This window comes from Rissa tridactyla, chromosome 2, assembly GCF_028500815.1.
Source record: "Rissa tridactyla isolate bRisTri1 chromosome 2, bRisTri1.patW.cur.20221130, whole genome shotgun sequence".
In the NCBI taxonomy this organism is placed as follows: domain Eukaryota; kingdom Metazoa; phylum Chordata; class Aves; order Charadriiformes; family Laridae; genus Rissa; species Rissa tridactyla.
In genome coordinates this window covers 136,591,800-136,613,105 of record NC_071467.1, presented here as the reverse complement: position 1 = coordinate 136,613,105, position 21,306 = coordinate 136,591,800, and the positions used below count along the sequence as shown (strand labels likewise).

At 35.3% G+C, this 21,306-nt stretch overlaps 1 protein-coding gene across 5 annotated transcripts in view; it reads right to left on the bottom strand.

The window, feature by feature from the left end:
- The window catches only part of DGKB (diacylglycerol kinase beta), a 364,246-nt gene that overhangs the window by 138,934 nt on the left and 204,006 nt on the right, over positions 1-21,306 (bottom strand). For all 5 annotated transcript variants that reach the window (XM_054192842.1, XM_054192841.1, XM_054192843.1 and 2 more), the window contains one exon: positions 4,964-5,028. In XM_054192842.1, coding sequence (XP_054048817.1) covers positions 4,964-5,028 — 65 coding nt within the window. The remainder of the gene's footprint in view (positions 1-4,963; positions 5,029-21,306) is intronic.

Below are 21,306 nucleotides of genomic sequence, written 5' to 3'. Positions count from 1 at the left end.
AAATATTTCACACTCAATCACAAATATTTTTGCCTTGTGTTGCTTCTTCTGATGACTACAGTTGCAGTAATACTGCCGGAGTTCAGAGGTACTGTTCCCTGGAGTCGTACCCTTTTATGAAAAGAAACCTGTGGGTTCAATGGGACAGGTAACAGATGTCTGCAATCTGGTCTCTCTGTGGGGCCAGTGTCATCTTTCTAAGCGTTTTCAGCTCGGTCACAAGCAGGGAGGGAGCATGAAGGAAAGAGACGGAAATGTCTGCAATACACGTTAGGATTTTTGTGTTAATGATTAGTATATTCACTGCAAATATGCAGTTGTGATTTAACCTGGGAGACTCCATCACTTAAACTGAAAAACTGGAAGAATAATAAAAACATCAAAATAGGTTTGTTCTATTCAAAATGAAACGTTTTGACTTTTCAATACAAAGCTAAAATAAGCTAACTTTAAAGCACATCTGAGAATGGAGCATTTTATTCACGAGAAATTATTTTGCTTTTAAACTGAGGTTGCCTTGTGCAAAAAAAAAAAAAAAGGAGAAAGTTTACACTGATCTTTTTTAATTTCAGTCACCAAACTGGAACTAGTACTTGCTTTCAACAGCAAGCGATTTGGGGAATCTCCAATATTCAAGTGGAATAAATGCATTCTGGTTTCTTTGTTGACAGGCTGTGTTAGAAATCTTTTACGATAGAGCCTTTGAATGCAGTAATAGTGTTTGCGTGACAGGAATTTTTTCTTTTCTTTTCTTTTTTTTTTTGAGGTGAGTCAAGTACTATGGTACTATGATAACCACATTGTATAGTGCAGTACTCAAGTTGGGACACATGAAAGTACTTGCTAAGATTCATTTACCTGCCGTTTCTCCCAACTTTTCTTTCTGTGGCCTTTCAGATTAAACCAGTGTCGCATAACATGTAGGTCAAAACAAAAGTGTAACTTCCTTCACTCATATTAATTCAGAGAACACTTATTCTCCTGGAGAACACTCCAAACTTTCTATTACTTAAAAAATTCCTTAGAGATTAAGTGCATAGATATTGGCACAAAATAAAAGCATAATTAAGCAAGTTGAGAGGGAATCTCAAAAGTACGTGGTCAGAAACATGATACAAATTGAGTTATTAGGAATAGGAACTTTTTTCTGCTTTAGGATTTTTCTTCATAAAAGATGAAAATAGACTGATGTTTGAAAACCTCAAAGACGATGTACTTAAGACTGTAAATGCAATTTATAAACCCTACTTTACTTTACCGAGACTAAGAGATATCTTTTATGCTACGGGGTGCCAGAGAGTCAAATTAGCATGCCCAATTTAACTGAATACTATTTTAGAATAGTTAATATCAACTTGAATTATTTTTTGTTGAATGTATTCGTTTCCCTGTGTATATTCCAGTCACATAACTCACACATCTGTTATTCCCAGCATCAAGTCTATGATGTTTACACAGATATCCCTGCAGGGCATTTTGGCCTAACTGAATCGTTATTTCAACAGTATGCCCTAGTTTAATGATACTGTTACTCAAAATGCTGTCTTTTGCAAGTTTTCTCCCCCCTGGGGGTAACTCAGCCCTTCCACACTGAAATCAGAATATCTGACCCTACTCTTAAGCAGGAGATGCTGGGAAGTGAACTCTGCATTCTCAAGCACAGGGTTCTCAGCACTTCAGACCCATAGAGTGGGTAATGTGACAGCTGAGATTCTGGGCTTTATGAACACATTTAAATCTTAATGCAATGTCAGTACTGGTTTCTGATACTGTGTGCTAATGATCATAAGATACGATTATTTAAAATGGCACATTAGGATTCATTCTTTTGACAGAGGCGGGGATGCTACTGCTTTCTCACTTCCATTCTTTTCTATTTGACCATCATCAGAAGAAAAATTCTTCTCCTGCAGATCCATTTTAGGAACCAGTAATGAATATTTTAAGATCACTGTTAGACACTAATGCTGAGCCATATTTGGAAAACAATATGGACCCATTCCATATTGCAACTTACAAGTATAACATTTTCAAGTGATTAAGACATGTATTAAGTGTTTTTCAGTGAAATTTAAGCTTCTGAACACAGAAGAACCTTTTGACAAAGGAACTTGATTTCAATTTAATAAGAATCCGAATAAAACAGGTGCTTCATTGAAACAAAATGTCACAAGATAGCTGCTAAGTCATTTGAAGATTTAAGAAAGAACAGATAAAGTGGATTTTTAATTCGTGAGTATTTACACATACTTGATCTTAGATTTTGCAAAGACCTAAATGTCTAAGTATCCCTAGAATTCCTGTTTAGAAATCCACACCTTTATTTCTTTCTTTCTATTTTTAATGTCAGTAATACTTTGTGTCCAAAATCTATGAATGTGGCACAGTTTCAAAATGCATCAGGGTTCCTAATAAAGTCACCTACTTCCAAAGCATTCTACAATATTGGCCTGTAGTCATTAAAAAGTCCTAATTTTTGTGATATTCTCTCATCTTCACTTTGAGAAAGTAAACAAGAACAGAAAGATTCCGCTTTCACACACAAGTACAACGTGTCAGAAGCTTCCATATTGGTATGCTCTATTTACACATGAAACTTGGGATCAGAGTGTCAAGGAACGTCCTTCGGAATTTGAGGATCATTACCAGGATTTAAAGCAAAAGATTCTACAACCCCAAATATCACCTAACTTACTTCAGTGAAGCAAATACAACACCCTTGAGCTTCAGAAGACCTCTGTACACAGTATAGACTTCAAGATTCTCTTCAGTGAGGAATCTTTTTACATGTTCATTTTCAGCGTAGAACCTCAGTGCAAGGACCTATTCTACAAAACTGAATGATGGCTGTGGGAGCTCAAAGCCTTGGAAAATCAGGCAAGAGAAAACTAACATAAAACCACATAAGAATTATTTTTTTTAATTCATGAGAGATATTCACATGTGACAACGTAGAATTTTCAAATGAGTAAGTGTTATTAACTATGGAGCCCACTATGAATCTGACTTGAGCTAGACTAGTTGATCCTAAATCATTTAGATTGCACAGAAAATTCCTCACTCTGGTGAATTGATTCTTGTGGTTTAGCAGACATCTAAAAAAGGGGTTTATTTTCACACGCTGCAGAAAAACGCTGCTGCAACATATTATGGAGTGTTGCCACATGCAAATAATTGTTAGTGGAACAAACTATTTGTGAACTAACATCATTTGGAAAATTCTATTCAACAAAAATAGAAATCTGCATTTTTTTCTCAGTACACAAAAGAAACATTTTAAAACATCAGGCTCTATTACAATACTTTGCTGAAGTCTTTACATTCTTTTTTAGAAATGAATAATCTTTCTGAATAGTCTTTCAATACCCAGAGAATCATTGCTTTTTTCAAGTTCTTTCAATATCGCTGTACCAAAGCACGTAGGGACTGGAACTATATATTTTTGTAATTAATTTCCTTAAGATAATGTTAGAAACATCAGGTTCCTTAAAATATAGATGAATTTCAAGGTGAGTCTGATAGCAGATGTTATTAATGGCATATGATTTATTGTGACATGAAATCTGATCTGAAACTCATGTTATTAGCTGAGCTTTTTATAAATTATAATTGCCAACTGCTGAAAATATGCAGAAAGACCACTGATAAACTAGTTTCGTCTTCAGGGCCTAGAATATCTGCATTTGCTAAATGTCCAATATCTCTGGTCCTGCTGAATGAGTACAATACATTGGGATGTGCAGATCAGGCTTAAGTTCAGATCTTTTCATAGCATAATTCTTTCAGAATGAGAAGAATTGGAGGTAGGAGGAGCAGGTGATTGAAAATAAATGTTTGCTGTGGGACTTAAAAAAACCCCAAACACTCTGGTTCATAGTATGTCATTGCATAAAAGTTAACAGACTGAATATTGAAGAAAAAAACCCCGTCTCTGACTGTTAAATATAAAATTCATAGTTTCAACATGAAAACAGTAAGAAGTTAGATAATATTCAAACCTAGTCAAACATCATCCTGTACAGCTCTAAGATGACAGCACAAACAGCATATTTTACCATCCTAAGGTCTACAAAGATTTGCATATACACCAGACTTTCCAGGTCACCCCCACGGAAAACTAAAGAAAGTCTCTAAGTAGGCTCAAATGACAAAACATGTATGTTAATAATTGTTTCTAGACATTCCCTGTTTATTCTCAATAACTTCATATCCTCTTTTCCTCTCCCCATGTGCCTTTTAATTAAAGTTTCTGAAATGTTGGTTTTACCCATCCCAACTTATGTGCTAAATTACCTAAATAAGAAGAGACAAACACAAGCAGTATGAATATTATCTACTGAACAAACCAGATATTGAAAGAAGGTGAATTGACAGTACATGTTGTAATACATTTTTAATCTCCAGAAAAGCTCTGAGATAACACTGCAAATTCAAAAAGCAACACAAGGAACAGATGCAAAGTCTCAGTCCTGACTTTTTTACATATCCAGAGCTGTTTAATGATAAAAGCATTTATGTGTAAAATGGCATTCACTTGCCCTTACTAAGAGTATATATGGAAGAGCCCCCTGTCAATGCACCAGTGTGCGTGTGGGAATGAAACATAAGGATCACCATCTGCAGCTGTCTAATAAGTGTTCTTCAGTGCCTAATGGCAAAGTGTCAATTCAGGGATCCTCAGATACCACAATGCATCATCTTGTCCATGCTAGTCTTACAAGTCAAACATTTCGCATGTGAGAACAGTTTATTTATAATGCTATTCATTTCAGTTGAAATAGCAGATATAAAACAGTTACGCTGCAAGCAGTCTGGGAGCATATACTTGATATAAAATGCACCAATTTCCTCTCTTTTCCAAGAATCAATATTTTAAAGGATGTGCAAAATTTAACCCCTCACAGAACAAACCTTAATAACATGGAAAGAATCTTTTCACATGCAAATATTTTTAGATTCTTACCTACTGTTGAACTTCTCTGGATGTTTTTCTCTCATGATGTGGAATCTGTGGGCAATTGAAGCATCCTAACAGGAAAAAGAAAACCATAAATCTACCATGACAGGAAAATTGCAAAACAGAAGACCAAAACTGTAAACAAGGCATAGCATTTGTAAGGTGTTTTGTGAACTGTCATTTTCAACAACAGCAATACTCTTATCACTTGGGAAGTTTACAGGTACGCTGTTTCAAGCATGGGATGTATTTGAACTTAATAATTCATTACACTTATTACAGTCTCCACTATTTCTTTTTACAAATCAGACATGATAGTTACGTTTACTGAAAGTGGCATCAACTTCTGTACAGCAAATATCATCCAGATCTGGGGAAGGTTTTCAATAAGACCGTTCACACGGTTCTTTTTTGTTGGAATACCAAATAAAGTCTATGAAATCTCTTCCTTTAGTAAAGCTAAGTGATAGATTCATCAGCATTATATTTGTTGATATTTGCATATGGCCATTCAATAGTTTTCTCTAAAATCTGGTAGAAAATGGAAATAAATGCCAGGAGATGCCCCATTTGCTCAGGGTATGAAATCACGTGGGGGGAAAATTGATTTTTAATATAAAAAAGAGACTTGTCAATTAAATTAAATACCTTTTATCAAAATATGTTAAAATATAGTAAACGATACAGTTAATATGATAAAGTTAATAATATATTTAAATAATGTGTATGTGAAATGAAATAGTTGTATCAAATACTTATATGTGTATAACATTTTAAAAAGAATCAAACCATTCTGGTGGTGGGAGTTCCTGAAAATAGAATATTGGGAACTGATGTGCTAGAATCAGTTTTCACAGAATTTTTGTAGCTACCTATCTCCTTTGCAGGTAGGAAAATAATGTTTTCCTAATTCCAGATCATGTAATATTTATTTCACATTAAAAATTTACAAATTGGGGATTAAGGAACTAAAAAGTTTTTTCATCTTTTAATGTATGTATTAAATGACGTGTGAGAGCATGAAATCTACCAACTCTTCAGTCTTGGAGGAGATAGTAAACACAGAGACGTCAATTTTGATCATGTTTTTATAATTATGCCTTAAAATGCTTCATATATCATATATTTGTATGAAAGAGTTGGTTCAGTTAGTAAGAAATTTAAATGAATTCCAGTTTCCATGTAAATGGAGTTTGACAAAACTTACAAATAAAACTATCACTGTAATTGACTAGCATGTAAAAGAAAAAAAAATACATTATTTACCATTATGGAACTATGGAAACTAAGAATTTGAAAGAAGTATCACATTCTATATGAAGTCTATATCTGGCAACACTTTAAATGATTTTCAAACAATGAGAATTAGTATTTGGGAGAAAAAACAAAATGAAATACTTAAATTTTATCTTATTGCTGATTCCAAACATGATTAAAATATTTTCTTTAAAATAATTTTTATTTAAACAAATCAATGTTAATATAAACTTCAAATAAGCAGGCAAATATTTAGTGCAGATATATAGGTACCCAATAACATCAAACATGGCTGCAACACTTTATGAGTAAAATAGCTTTTTATTTACTTTTTATTTATCTTAAATAGGGCATGCACCAGAGAACAGACTGGTCCAACCTTCAGGTTTGGTTTACTAATTCAAGGGCACTTACTGAAAATAAATGTATGAACTTTAATATCATGTCAAAGATAAAATTCTTCAGACAGATTGACAACATTTAAATAAACTTTTCAGATTATGAATAAAAAAGCAATAAATAAGTTGCAAGATTTTACACACACTCTACCTACATAATGAAGTAGCACTGTACAGAATTTTTAGGAAAAACTTGTGACCGCTGATTAAATAAAAACAGTTAGTGCCTTGACTAAATGTACAGACTCCATTGAAATACTCACTTTATTCATGATCTCATTATGAAGTTTCTAAAGAAGTATATAGTTTGTTGCTTTATGCACATTAAAACATTATTTATTTATTTCCCTATTATCTTTAAGAACGGAATTGTCATTTAACATTTGACTGTTCTACAAAGAAATGACAGCAAACCCCTCTGTGAATGAACTGGTGTTAGTCATAAAATGCCTTATTGTTCCGTCCTGTCATCCAAACTGTCGCCTGAAACTTTCAGTGCTATATTCTCAAATTGCACTCATCATTTCTTTAGATTTATTTTTATGTGCAATGTAATTTTATAAGGCAAATATCCACAAGTATCCAGGTGATCCCACAGTTCTTGGAGATGGATGAAATAAAGCTGACAGTAAACCCCGAGACATCGCACTTCTAAACAAAGCCTGCCAGCTGAACTAAAATAATAATTCTGTTAACTTTAGAAAGACCCATCATTCATACTTTATCCCAACATTAGATGTGCCAACATTAGAAAAGTATGTTTGTTAGCCAGTTCTATATGAAAAAGAAACAAAAGGACTACTGTTGTGGTTAACTGTTAATATCCTACACACTGAAGCAAAAGAAAAAGACAGACCCAAGACAAAATGAATAAAGGAGTAGTAGCATATTTGACAGAAACTAGGAAACGCTAATCAAGGACTAACTGTCTAATGAATGGAATGAAAAGGCTAATGTGCTTACTCATGCATAACAAATGCAAGGCACAAACAAGCTAGGGATCAATGCCCACTGCAGATGGCAAACAGGCAGTTGTTTCCATGCAAGGTTGATTTGATCAAAATTTTCCCCTGCCTGAACATTTTCTGACTCCAAAACGGATCAACTAACTTAATGAGCTGAGAGGTAAAAAGAGTAATACACAAAGCTAATTTTGACAGGCACAACACAAGACAGGAACACGCCAGGCCAATTTCATACAAAAATTGTTGAAAGGCTATTTTTATTAATGGAGACTGGAAACCAAAGTAGTAATTACACACAGATAAGCTTGAAAGCAGGGGAGCTGCTAAGGCTTTCTCCAACTGCCCAACTGCTCTTTTGAATCTTTAATTGAGTCCAACGTACAGAGTCCTTAGATTCCCTAGCACAGAGACCTCTTCCCAACCATAACTCCACACTATAGGAAAACCTGAAACTAGACCATGCTGGTTGTGTCTTAGCAAGATAATCCTTTGCTTTAGGGGGGGGAAAAAAGAAGAGAGAAAAAAAAGAAAAACCACGGCAAATTTTGTGTTTTTCAAATGTCTACCATCTTCTATTTGTTAAGATAGAAGCATGCATCCTAGTGTAAATAAATGAAAAATAACCGGAAGAATTAAAAGTAAGAGGAATTTGAGAGCGGATAGGAATGCAAGTTCTGTCTCCTAAGAGCTGCAGGAGCTACCAGATGTCATCCCTGAATCCTGAGGAACAACCCTTAAAAGTTTTGTATTTCTGGATGAGGAGAGTAGAGCATCCTGCGTTGTGTGTTGTTTTGGCTACATTTGAAATAGGATTCATTTTAGCAGACTTCATTCAGCCATTTCAAAAGAGGCATCCAGCCTAACCTGATTAGAGCATACAACTGTTGTTGGACCAATGGAGATTTAATTTCTTTTCTGTGTCACAAACTATATTAAAATCACCTAATTAACTGGGCTGAGAAACAGAGCAATATCCACATGCATGGTAAGCTGAATATTGTTCGCATATTGTCACTTTAATACGCTGACCTTTCCTGGTACCTGATATTTTGGACGGCCAGTAAAATATGAGAAATTATTTTTGTATTTGATAATAAAACTGATGTAACAATGAAAACCCAGGAGTCAGTAAAGCAAACTCACATGCTTCATGATATTACCTAGCAAGGTAACAAGTGAGCAGGTTATTTTAGAAAGGTCATTTGACAGTCAGATACTGGTCTATAATTAATATCACCTGTGGGAATTATTTATTAAATTTTATTAATAAATTGATATGTATGCTAGCCTGAAATATGATTTTCCAGTAGTACTATATCCGAATCTAAATATTTTCTATTTTCAAAAGTAACACACCATAAGGAAACACAAACATGCCTAAAATTTGCAAGAGCTTTATTATTAATAATAATCTGAGGAGATACCATGCTGTGAAAGGTGAAAGGAGGATTTTACGGGATCACTATAATATGGAACTAGCACATTTCACTACACCCATGCTTCAGCCACAAAGCTCATTTTATGCTTAAAGCATTGCAATATTTTTCACCAAAGCATCCAAGAATGGAGATTTGTTTCAGGAACACTTTTGCATCAAAATCAATGGTGGTGCACAAAGTAATGCTGAGTACAGAGCGTTTGAAAACAGAGCCAGCTAATTAGACAACTTTGTCTTTCTAAGAATATTATATGAATATTTGAGTTTTATGGTCCTATCCTAAAACACTTCATTTCTTTCTTAAGATATACAATATTTTTACAGTCATTTACATGTCATATGCAATATATGACAATAGCTTAGATGATAATTTCTCTGAACTTTCTTTTCATAGTATCACCAATCTAACCTGAAAAAAACTCACACACCTTGTTCCCTTTTCTACGCCTCTCTAGTTTAGATGCTTTCTACTCACTATTTTGAAAGCAGAGATGAATGAATGGGTGTCTGAAGAACACAAGATGCAGTTTATCCCACTTTAAATTCTACAAAATTGTAAACATACTCTTGAAAATTGTACCTCTATCTCTCCCAAATATTCAACCTGGACATATGTGTGATGAACAGGCAGACACATACACATATTTACACCCTTAATTTGAACCGGTTCAGAGGCTGAAGTAGCTGGACTATCCTTCTTATATCTCACTCAGGTTTGTTTTAAATCCTGACAGTGAAGATAAGATAGAGAACAGACAGAGCATATCTGAATCTACTCCTAGGAAATGGAAAAAATATTTTAATTGAACTAGGGCATTTCTCAAAGTGACCTGCCAAGAAGAAAAGAAGCTTAAGTTGCTACACCTCTTTAATACCTTATGATTGACTTACACACATATATATTCATCTTTTTAATGGGTATTAGCATTACCGGAAAGCAATCTGAAGCAGTCTTTTCAGAGGAGTAACCTTATACATTGTGAATAACCTTATAGAAAGATTAATGCATTTAATATATGTCTATCTATAAGCTTGCTGTGATTAAAATTTCCATTAAATAATAATTTTTATGCTGGTGAACAAACAGATGACCAATGTGCATCTTCTTTGGATATAAATGGTCTGATTATTTTTTTCTAAGATGCTTCTTTAATTAAGGCTTAATGGATCCACAAGGCTAGGAAGCTTAAGGGATAATTCAGCAACCTGTAATCTTTGGATCAGAATGCAAATCTAACCTGAACAACCAGTTAGCTCACATCAGTTATTAATGTGGAATAGTACAGATGTACAAAAAATGTCATTGAAAATAGATTAAGAAAAATTCGCTGTAGTGCCTTAAGACTAAAAATTAATTTCTAGATAAACAAGCATCCTTATGATTATGTATTCCACTTTCTGCACATACCCACAAAAAGCAAAAGCCATCCTTTGTTTTTAATATTTCTCACCCCATAATAATCATCAGTCTCAGATAAGCAAATGATAGGGCTAGTACTGAACTATTCACTGATCCAAATCCAGAAAAAGGTAGTTAAGAAGCTTCAGGTGCTGCCTTGTTTGACTCAAGGTGTCATTTCATATTTGACTCCCAGGTATTTTTGATTAAATTACATGCATTTACCTCAGAGACAAAGTAAGATACCATCCAAAAATTTTTAATTATTACATTCATTTTTGATGAAACACTAATTACTATAGTCGTCTTAGTTTCTCCTGATATTCTGAGCCAGTATATCTGGGAAAGGTGATTGTTTGAGAAGGTCAGAACAAGAAGAGATTTCAAGCTCTTTTTGATACAGCTTCACTAAAAGCTAATGATAATTCACTTAAGAAAAATCTGAGAAAAAAAAAATAATCTGAGAAATTTCTGTTCCTGGTTTTCCAAGAAAAACACACAAACTGTCAAGATAATGTTATTCATTTTGTCAGTGATATTCTTGACAGCGAGCCCTCTGATGGTCATGTTTAAATACATTTCAACTGTAAATGTATTACTAATTCAAGTGACAGTTCACATTTTAAATACTCATTTCAATAGGTAATACCTCTAAAGCCAGGATGAAACGACAGTAACCACAGCATTTATAAATGACAGGCAAAAGACCAGAGGACGATATATCTGGAAATTGTAACAAAATATTTGGAACAGGCCTTCAAATGTAAGCATATTCCCTCTCCCTTTTCATTTGAAGTCAGATCTCTGATGAGTTTCTGACACTATATATACATAATTCGGTACTAGAAATGTTTCACACAGGTACAAGGTGGAATCCATTTTGCAGGAAAAGATGTGTTTGTGAAAAAAAAACAACCCACCCCTACATTCTTCCTATTGATAACTCTATAACATACAACTAGTGGACATGTACACAAATTGCCTCATCAGAATTTCCGACTGTTCAGTTCATATAGAGTGATTACATGTCCCAGCTGTGTAGGGACCAGCGCAGGGTCCAACCTGTGAGACAAGCCTTTCTACTAGTATCTCAAGAACTTTCTTCGAGGAGCTATTTTGGTTTTCAGAAACTGACACTAAATTTCTATTTATATAGAATCATAGAATTGTTGAGGTTGGAAGGGACCTTTAAGATCATCGAGTCCAACCTTTAACCTACCCTGACAAGAGCCACTTCTAAACCATGTCCCTAAGTGCCCCATCTACCCTTTTTTTAAACACCTCCAGGGATGGTGAATCCACCACCTCCCTGGGCAGCCTATTCCAATGTTTAATAACCCTTTCAGTCAAAAAATGTTTCCTAATATCTAATCTAAACCTCCCCTGACATAACTTGAACCCGTTTCCCCTCGTCCTATCACTTGTCACCAGGGAGAAGAGGTCAGCCCCCATCTCTCTACAACCTCCTTTCAGGTAGTTGTAGAGGGTGATAAGGTCTCCCCTCAGCCTCCTCTTCTCCAGGCTAAACAACCCCAGCTCCCTCAGTCGTTCTTCATAAGGTTTGTCCTCCAGACCCCTCACCAGCTTTGTAGCCCTTCTCTGGACACGCTCCAACACCTCAACATCCCTCTTGTAGCGAGGGGCCCAAAACTGAACGCAGTACTCGAGGTGGGGCCTCACCAGTGCCGAGTACAGGGGGATGATCACTTCCCTAGTCCGGCTCACCACACTATTCCTGATACAGGCTAGGATGAAGTCACTAATCAAATTCAAGGACCATCAAAGAAGACTGGGAGATAAGGGAGCTAGGTTATTATCAGACTAGATGACTAAAACAAGCTGTGCCTCATGACTCGATACGATGTAGAGGACATGTACCCTGTAAGATGAGCTCTGCTGGGGATACACTGTGTTACTGAGCACATCTTCATTTCTTTATATTTGGTCACCCACCCTAAATTTACTGTAACTAGAGAAGGGTTCTTCTAGATCCATGCCGAGTGTTTATGTGGTCACTAAAAAGAGAAGAAGAAAAGTGATCACATGGCGGTTAGCCAACATAGCCATATAGCAAGTGTATTAAATATCTTGTATATTAAAAAGGTCTGTGGTAAACCTTTAGTAGCATTTCTGATAACTGCTGATGAAGAACTATGTTGAAATTGTCCCAAATTATTCTGCACAATATGTTTGGTCATAAAACAATCAAGGACACAACTCAGATTGAAAGTCAATAGAAGCAATGCAATACAATGCAAGTGGCTGTTATTTTAGCTGTTGTTCAGAAACACACAGCAATGGCTCACAGATATCTTCAGTAAAACGTACAGAAATTATTGACGTTAAGAGCCTGTCTAGCTTGAAATGACCACCCAGACGTTCATGCCCAGCACTTTTGGAGTTTTGAGGAGAGAAAAGTGAATAATTGTCCGCAAAAAATAAATTACTAAGCATTTCTTTGTGAAATACTACTCATTGCCATCACATTAAAAACTCAACATAAAGAAAAAGGCATATTTGGGATGAGGAATAATTGCTTATGTACTGTCTTGAAAAATTAAACTCAACTTATTTATGGTTTTCAAATACTGTCTTAATAAAAAAACCCAAAACACCTGAACAAAACCCCCAACCCCCTTTGCTTATTTTCATTTTGAGCTTTAAATTGCCATTAGAGTAGTATTCTCACAAGCTAAATTTAGACCCTTATGTTAGGTGCCTAAACTGTCAGGATGATCTCTCTGTCCTCCCAGTATGCTCAACAGTAAGAACAAAGCTTTTTGGAAAGGTTCTTCCAAAAGGCATGTAGACAAGTTTCTGTTCTGAATCATCACTTGGAAATCTTTTGTTATTAATCATACAAGAAGCTGAGCACATCTAGCTTTTAAACTTTATGAAGCTATGCCTGAAATGCAACAGTTTGAGCAGTCCTCTAAAATCTTCACTGGGGTTCAAGCCAAATCTTGTATCACCACCCATTTTATATGCTCATTTGCTTGATAGGGATCAAATAATAAATGTTCACCTGACTTCTCCTTAGCAACTTCCCATAACTTGTTAGTCAAAGCCTTGGCAACAGAGCCTTATAATTTTAATACATATTTATCTTATTCATTTGTTTCCATAGCAGATATTTATTTTTATAAGAAGTATGCAAACCACTGAAACATCTCTCATTGATTTACACTCTGAAAGAATATTCTCCTTCTAATTGGAAAAGGTCACTGTTTTCCTCATTCATTATGTTTTAAATTTGAAATCTAAATTTTTGAATTAGAATATTATTTATTTGCTTCCTTATTGGACAAAAAATATTAATTTATAAGCCCCCCCAACAGAGTCATAAATCAGATGTTATATTATTTAGCTACAGATATTCTCTCTCTCTCTCCATTGATTCACAACAAACTTTTTAAGATCTTCTCCCTCACATCTTTTATATAATGTCTTTGCTCTTTCTTACAGGCCTAAAAGAACTTTCTTGACTTTTGCTCAATATCTGCACTTGTTCCTGTTTGCATTGATCAAAATATTTTCTGAATCCTGCTATTTTATTTTCTTGGTTTTGTCTTCACCTGTGTTATTGACAAATAAGCAGTCATACAGCTATCAAACACAGGTTTTCTTCACCTCCTCATGACTCAGACTTTCATTTTAAAATGTTTTTAGTTTGTATCAAGATTATTCCTTGGAAAGGTTTGAGGATTGCCCTGTTGCCGTTTTATAACTGCATTATCATTGATATTCTACACCTTCACCATCTTCTCCATTTGGTTTGTGGTAAATGAGCCAAACTTCTGTTTTTTTTTTTTTTTCCATCCTAAAAAAGGATAGTTAACTTGTACATTTCATATCATTTGACAACCAGCTCTTTATCGCTAACACCAACGCTCTCCCTTTCAGGAATTTCTCCCAGAATCTTCCTCAAGAACTTCCCTCTAACATGCTTTTCCAGGATCAGTGTCCGTGCCCTTTTCTTCTATTCCACCCCTCCTTTTTTCCCTGAGCTGATAAATTTATCACAACTTGTCTGCCCTGCAGGAGAAAGAGAGCCCCTGACAATAGAACTGGCCTGCGTATTCCAAGTGAGTATTTCCACTGATGAAGAAATGATGAGTTCAGACAGTCTGTAGCTGACTAATATATTTGTCCATCGTATTAAGCATAAGAGCTATGTCTAAGAAAACACGTTACTCAGACTTACTCTTTCCACCATCTCCAAATACACCTAGGTCATAAGGATAGAAATTCAGATGTGAGATCCACCTCCCAACAATGTACTGGCCTAAAAGCCTTTGGTTTTATTTAGGATTTCACTACTCTGAGACAAACCTATTGAACAGGTAGTTTGAAAATAACGGGGCAACTGAGAAGCCTCCAAGAATTATGAGGTAGATTCACATGAGTTACTCATCCCAAGTCTACCCCCACCAGAGCAGTTTCTCTGAGTATCTAAAAGGGTACTGACGAAATAGAATGAAATTAAATGATTCATAAAGGTATCAGACTGAAGAGATTAGACCCTAATAGATCATCTGGATCACACATTGGCCTTACTTCTACTGTTACTCAAATTCGTAACTTCAAAGGTGAACGCATACTAGTCTTCATACACAGTGTTAAGTGGCCAGACTCCTTCCCAGAGTGCAAAACTCAATCACATACTACATGGTAATGACCAATATTTCCACGAAAAATAAGGCATTAATATTCTCTGAAATACACCTGCCATCCCCCAAACTTATTAGAATTAGTTCATATAAACAGTGTTTGATACCAACTGCTCTCAGGTTAAATAAAGCCTAGACTCTTCAGTAACGCCTATGTGAAATACAAACTAGACTGAAAAATGGAACTAGATGTCATCTTACTGAGCATTTAAGGGCTGAAAAAGATATTCTGTATGAATAATAAGATTATGTATTCCAAAAACGCATAAAACATTCAATGGCTTATAGAATGAAAAGCCTTTTCTGAACCTTTTATTTGGATATATGGAAAAGTGATAAAATATGTCCAAATATAAACACGTGTTATGGTAGGTGTAGTCAAATTTTATGAAATTGATTCACATATACTTTCCTCCTAATCAAGCTTTCTCTATAGCTGCTTTGAATTAATAATTTAGGTATGTAAAACATTTTACAGAGATGATTTACCCAGTGTACAGCACGCAGAGGTTTTGCAGTACCTATTTTTGTAGTCTCTGTACATTAAAATGCTTTGAGGTTAAATACATTTGTTTATTCCTCAGAGAGATTCTATTATGTGGTATATAGGGAATAAGTCACAGGTTATTAACAGAATGTTGGTACTCGGAGACAACAAAAAAAATGCCCTTTACTGTACCCAACTCACTAATAATTAGGAACTGTAAACATTTAACAAAACTAACATGCAGTTAAAATTGGCTTCAGCTGAAAAGTGGAAAACACCCAGCAAATTTAGAAACTACAAATTATATATTTCACTATTGTTTTATGCAATACTACTTCAGTATTAAGCAACCTCCTCACAGCAAAATAAAAAATTTGCTCAGAAACCCTGGAAACAGTACTAAAGCCCTTTATTATGGTTTCACACACACAAAATTCTGAAGCCAAGAAATCAAAATGACTGAATTGCTTTAGAAGTGCTGCACTGATCCTTCAGAGAGGGTTAAACAAATGTTTTGGTTGCCTTTTACATGCCATAGATCCAAGATTACGGAAGACTGGTGAGAAAGTCTAGAGAAGCGTATGATGAGTGGAACTGAGAAATTCCTTAAATTTTCTGACAAAAAAATTCCCCCTCCCAAGTGTGCACTTGCATAATGCTTTTTGCTTAACCATCTGGACAGGCTCAGTGCGTCATGGTTGTTTAGCAACTTACTGCTTTCATGGTAGCTTTGAATATATTATACCAGTATCCTATTCTCAGCCTCAAATTGTTTGGGAGGATTCTATAACTGCATAAAAACTCCTTGCATAAGTCCCATTTACTCAGGATTTCCAATAGAGATCAGGTTTTCCAGCAGGCTAAGTTGTTTACACTAAATACTGGGGTACAATTCCCCAGATTAATTATCTAGTTTACAGAGATACTCCCCAAACAGCTTGGGGTGCAGCGAGCTGTACTACAGAGGCAGGAACAAGCAGAATGAGAAAATAAATTCCTTAGTTTCTTTCTTCTCTGAAGCCAGTATCCATTAAAATAATGCTCTTAGTTTGAAATAAGCCATGAACGTATATGCAAGAGAGGTATTATAAGTAATCAGAAATGGCAAGCTATGCTTCTATATGCACGGTCAAAGTCAGGTCCACAAAATTTCATCGCAAACAACTTCAATGAGACAGTTTCTCTGAACTCCAGGCCAGATAGTTATGCTACAAACATATTTTACAGATGGAGAACCACACTGTTTTTTTATAACAATAACTCAATTTCCTTCAGGAGCCAGAAGTTCTAAATAAATCTTTGGTCTAAATGAAAGCATACTCAAATCACCCTTCAACTTTTCACCTTAAAAACCAACAGTGCAGGAGGCTGAAAGCTGCTCCTAGATTTTTATAAATTTGCAAATCAAAGAGCACCTGTTTGTAAAGTGCTGCTTTGCTCAGCTACTTAAATAATGTAATCAATACAAAATGACAAGCTAGTATTCCCAAATTTGCTGCACAGTAAGCAGACACTTGTCTTGCCAATGTTTGTAATAAGTAATCCTTGTAATTATAGCGAAGACAAATGGAGTTAATATTAACTTTTACTCAAGCATAAATATCACATCCATATGACATCAGAAGTTATCTAGGAGTTAGAAGGTTTTAATAAGGGCAATGTAAATCAGTTAAATCCTACTGTTACTAGTGTTTTAGTTTTGCTAATGAACAATCAAAAGTTATGGAATTTAAAGATCAGTGCAAACAAAACATTTCCAAACTTTTGGAAATACCTGAGACCAGAATTTAATCTTTCTTCTCCTTTCAGCTACGTACATTGTATTCAAAGCCATTACCTATCCAGATGCATGAAATATACTATTGAGACGCTCCTTTAATGACAACTTGGACCATAACAGACATTTCTTTCTGACAAAACTAAAGTTGCAGTTCGAGCTGCCATGGCTTTCCAAAGAAATGACTCCATGTCAACATTCCCCAAAGGGGCGTTTCATAATGGCCTTCATTTACACATTATCTGTGACAAAAACACTGTTTCTGGAATAAGAAGCATTTTTTGCCCTCGGTTTTCTTTCAGTTGAAATACTTACACTATTCGAAATTACTAAAGTATCATCTACAGCAATTTCACTGTTATTGCACAAATTGTAAATTATGCTTTCTGAATTATGGATGGAATTTTTAAAAGGCTTCCATTTTTATAGTCTTTTGAAAGGACAATGAAATCTATAAAAAACCAAGATTACAATTTCAGCATTTAAAATCTACACAAAGTAATTCAAACAAATGTTATGACATTTAAGATAATGAAACCCTTCATTTATGCCAATGTGTCCTACTTCACATATAAGGAGTCAGAACAGATGTCCAAATACTGTAATGCCAGAAGAAAGTTAGGGCATATCTTGATTAATACTCTCAGAGCAGTCCATGGTGTCTCTTTAAAACTGGCATGCGTTACTTCAAAACATCTATTCAAAATCCATTCTAGGAAACACAGCTAGACAAAGTGTTCCCAAGACAAAAGGAAAACAATAAAGCTCTGTATAACCCTTTTAGCAATGTAAGCTGCATATTATCGACAGACCATTCATTGCAATCAACAAATGATTAATTGCAAATTTGTTGCTAAATTGACCACGAAAAAGACAAGCTTCAGGGTACTGTTAAAGAGGAAAAACTTATGTTAAAAATGATTGGAGACTTTTTGTAGTGAATTAATTCTAATCGATACTCTTGTTGACTACACAGTGGAATAATGACTTCCTTAAATAGTGTATATACCCATTATTGTAGACATTCAAATTAATATTTAACCTAATGTCTTGCCTTTTTTTTTTTTTCCTTTTGGAACAGCATTTTTCTAATTTCACCTTTAAGAACTACAGTCTACTCTCAACTGCAACATAAACCAGATTTTTGTAATGTCTAATATCAATCATCTTGGAAGACATAATATACAAGTAGCAAAAACACCTAATACAAAAGTAATGATGTTTATGTAGACTATTTACATAAAAGTTTTTTTTTTTAATTACTCTTAGCATGGATGAAATATTAGATGCCTTTAAACATATCTACCTTACAAAGTCTGACAACTATGCAATCATTCAGTTTAGCGCAAATTTGTGATTTCATATTTTCCTGGCTGTGCCATTTTCCTACTATTGTAGATGCAGTCATGTAACTAAAAGTTAACTTTTTAGACATAGAACATTTCATCTCTGTGAGGGTCAATGTACTACTGCAAAACAGACAGGGTTTGTTAGCGGTTTTGGGTTGGGGTTTTTTTTTTGGCATGCCAATGTTACCTTGAAAACCACTTTGCTTCTTGCATTTGACCAAGAGTCTGGTTCTTAAACTTTTGTTCAAGAAAAAAAATTCTATTACTTTACAAACATGCTAAAGAAATCATTTAATAATTTAAATATATTTGCAACTGAGGCACTACTTACAGTTTTGACTATGAATGGACTGATGGATATTTTTAAAAGTCTCTCATTAATGAAAGCTTTTTAGAAAGCAAATTTCTTATGAATGTGGTGTAGGCTGAACTGCAGAGCTGAACTATTTTTATTCTTTTATATTTTTTCATTGTAATGTTACAGAAACATTTTGTTAAGAGAATCTATTGGATAGCTTATACTATGGCTTGTGGGTTGGTTTTGTGTGTGTGTGTGTGTGTGTGTGTGTGAAAATAATTTTTTCCAGGCACTAGAAATCTTTTTCTTCTACTTCACAACTATTCTTGCAATGTATATTAAAATATATTTTTATATATATATATACACACACACCCCAAAGAAACAAACTTGAAAAGATTCAAGTGTCACTGACAAATTTATCTAAAAAGCACAAACAGACAAGCTAAGGACATAGCTCAGAGCTGAAAGTCAAGCTGTTGGCAAATTGATACCAGTTTTAAATGTTAAGATTCCGGCTGTAAAGATCCCTGAAATATTGTTTTCTTCAAGGAACTTAGATTATATAAATAATTCACTACATCTAGTGGGTTCAGATGCTTAGCCTGAATAGAACCCAAACCCCAGAACTATACACAAAGCTCTATATAACCATGGACTTCAAAAATTGACTCAAAATCCAGTATGCTTTATGAGTCATATCTGGCCACACCACTATGTCCTCTTCACTGGAGCCTTCAGCAAAGTTCTATCACTCACTCAGTATCCAGAGACCTGCAGGAGATACTTCTGCTCATTCTTTAAAAGACAGAGCTTGTAAAATAACTCGATCTAGTCCAGTTTCTTGTTTCCCATTGGGGTTAAAAGTGGATTCTTGAGGCAACATTTAGAAAGGCAAGCATGAAGTGACACTTTCTCAGAATACTCTCTCAGCCTCCAAATTTTTTTGGCTCAGAAACTGGTATGACAGAAACATCCTGAATTTCTACAAAAGCAAATGGAAAGACTTGCATCTGGGGTGGAGTAATGCAACAATACAAGCTGGTGCTGATTATCTGGGAAGGAGATCTGCAGAAAAGCATATGGGGCCCTTGTGGTCAATAAGTTGAACAAGAGTCACCAGTGAGCCCTTGCAGCAAAGGCGGCCAACAGCACCCTGGGCTCTACCAGCAGAAGTGTATCCCCCAAGTGCAGGGGAGTGACCCTTCCTCTCTGCTCATGACTTGTGAAAGCACATTTGCAGTACTGTTCAGTTTTGGGGTCTCCATAACTAGAAAGACATGAACACACTAGAACACATCCAGCAGAGGGCCATCAAGCTGCTCAGGGACTGCAGCAGACGCCCCTTGAGTAGAGGCTGAAGCAATTTTTTCAGCGTCAAAGCAAGCTTCTAACGGGAGACTTTGTTGCTGTCTACAGCTACCTGACCAAAGGACGCAAAAAAGACAGCCAGACTCTTGTCAGAAGTGCACAGTGATAGGATGAAAGACAAGACATAAGTCAAACCCTTCCCAGACAGCTTGTAGAATCTCCATTCTTGGAGGTGTTCAAGAATTCAATTAGAAGTCCCTGAGGAAAATGATCTGATTAGACTTGCTTCAAGTAGGAGATTCATCTAGACGATCTCCGGAGGATTCTTCTAATCTGAATTATTCTCCAAGAGTCAGAGGCCTCTGTTGAATAGTCCTTATTGAATGTCTCCTCCTTGAATTTCATTGTGTCTTGAGCTCAAGCACTGCAAGCATCTTTGGAAGAGTTCTGCAGTTTAATTATATGCTGTATAGAGATATGTTTCCTTTTGTTTGCCTTGAAGTTGGAACCTAATAGCTTCATTTAATGCCTTTCGGTTTTTATACTAGAAGAAACAGTAAACATAAATTCACCACCCACCCTCTCCTTCTCACTCATAATTATATAGACCTGGTAATCTTTGCTGTGTTTTCTAAGAATTTTAGCCTATGTAACTATTCTCCTTCTGGAAGCTATTCCATGTCTTTGATCATTCTTCTTGCCTTTCATTAAATCTTCTTCCTTTTTGATAGCAACATTTGTGAAATGAGAGGACCAAAACTGTACACGCTAGTTCAACAGGTAGACATACCTCAGGCATAATAGTAATCTCTATTTTTTTTTTCTTTATTACTTTCCTAATAAGAGAATAGTGCTGCTGCCGCAACTTTTTATACAATAAGCTAGAGTCTGAAATAGTCACCAAGAAACAGTTTCAGGAACATGCTCAGATATTTATGGTTGAAACCCCCCTTTTCATTGTCTAAACGGAGCATATAATCAGCAGGCTAAATTGTTTCCT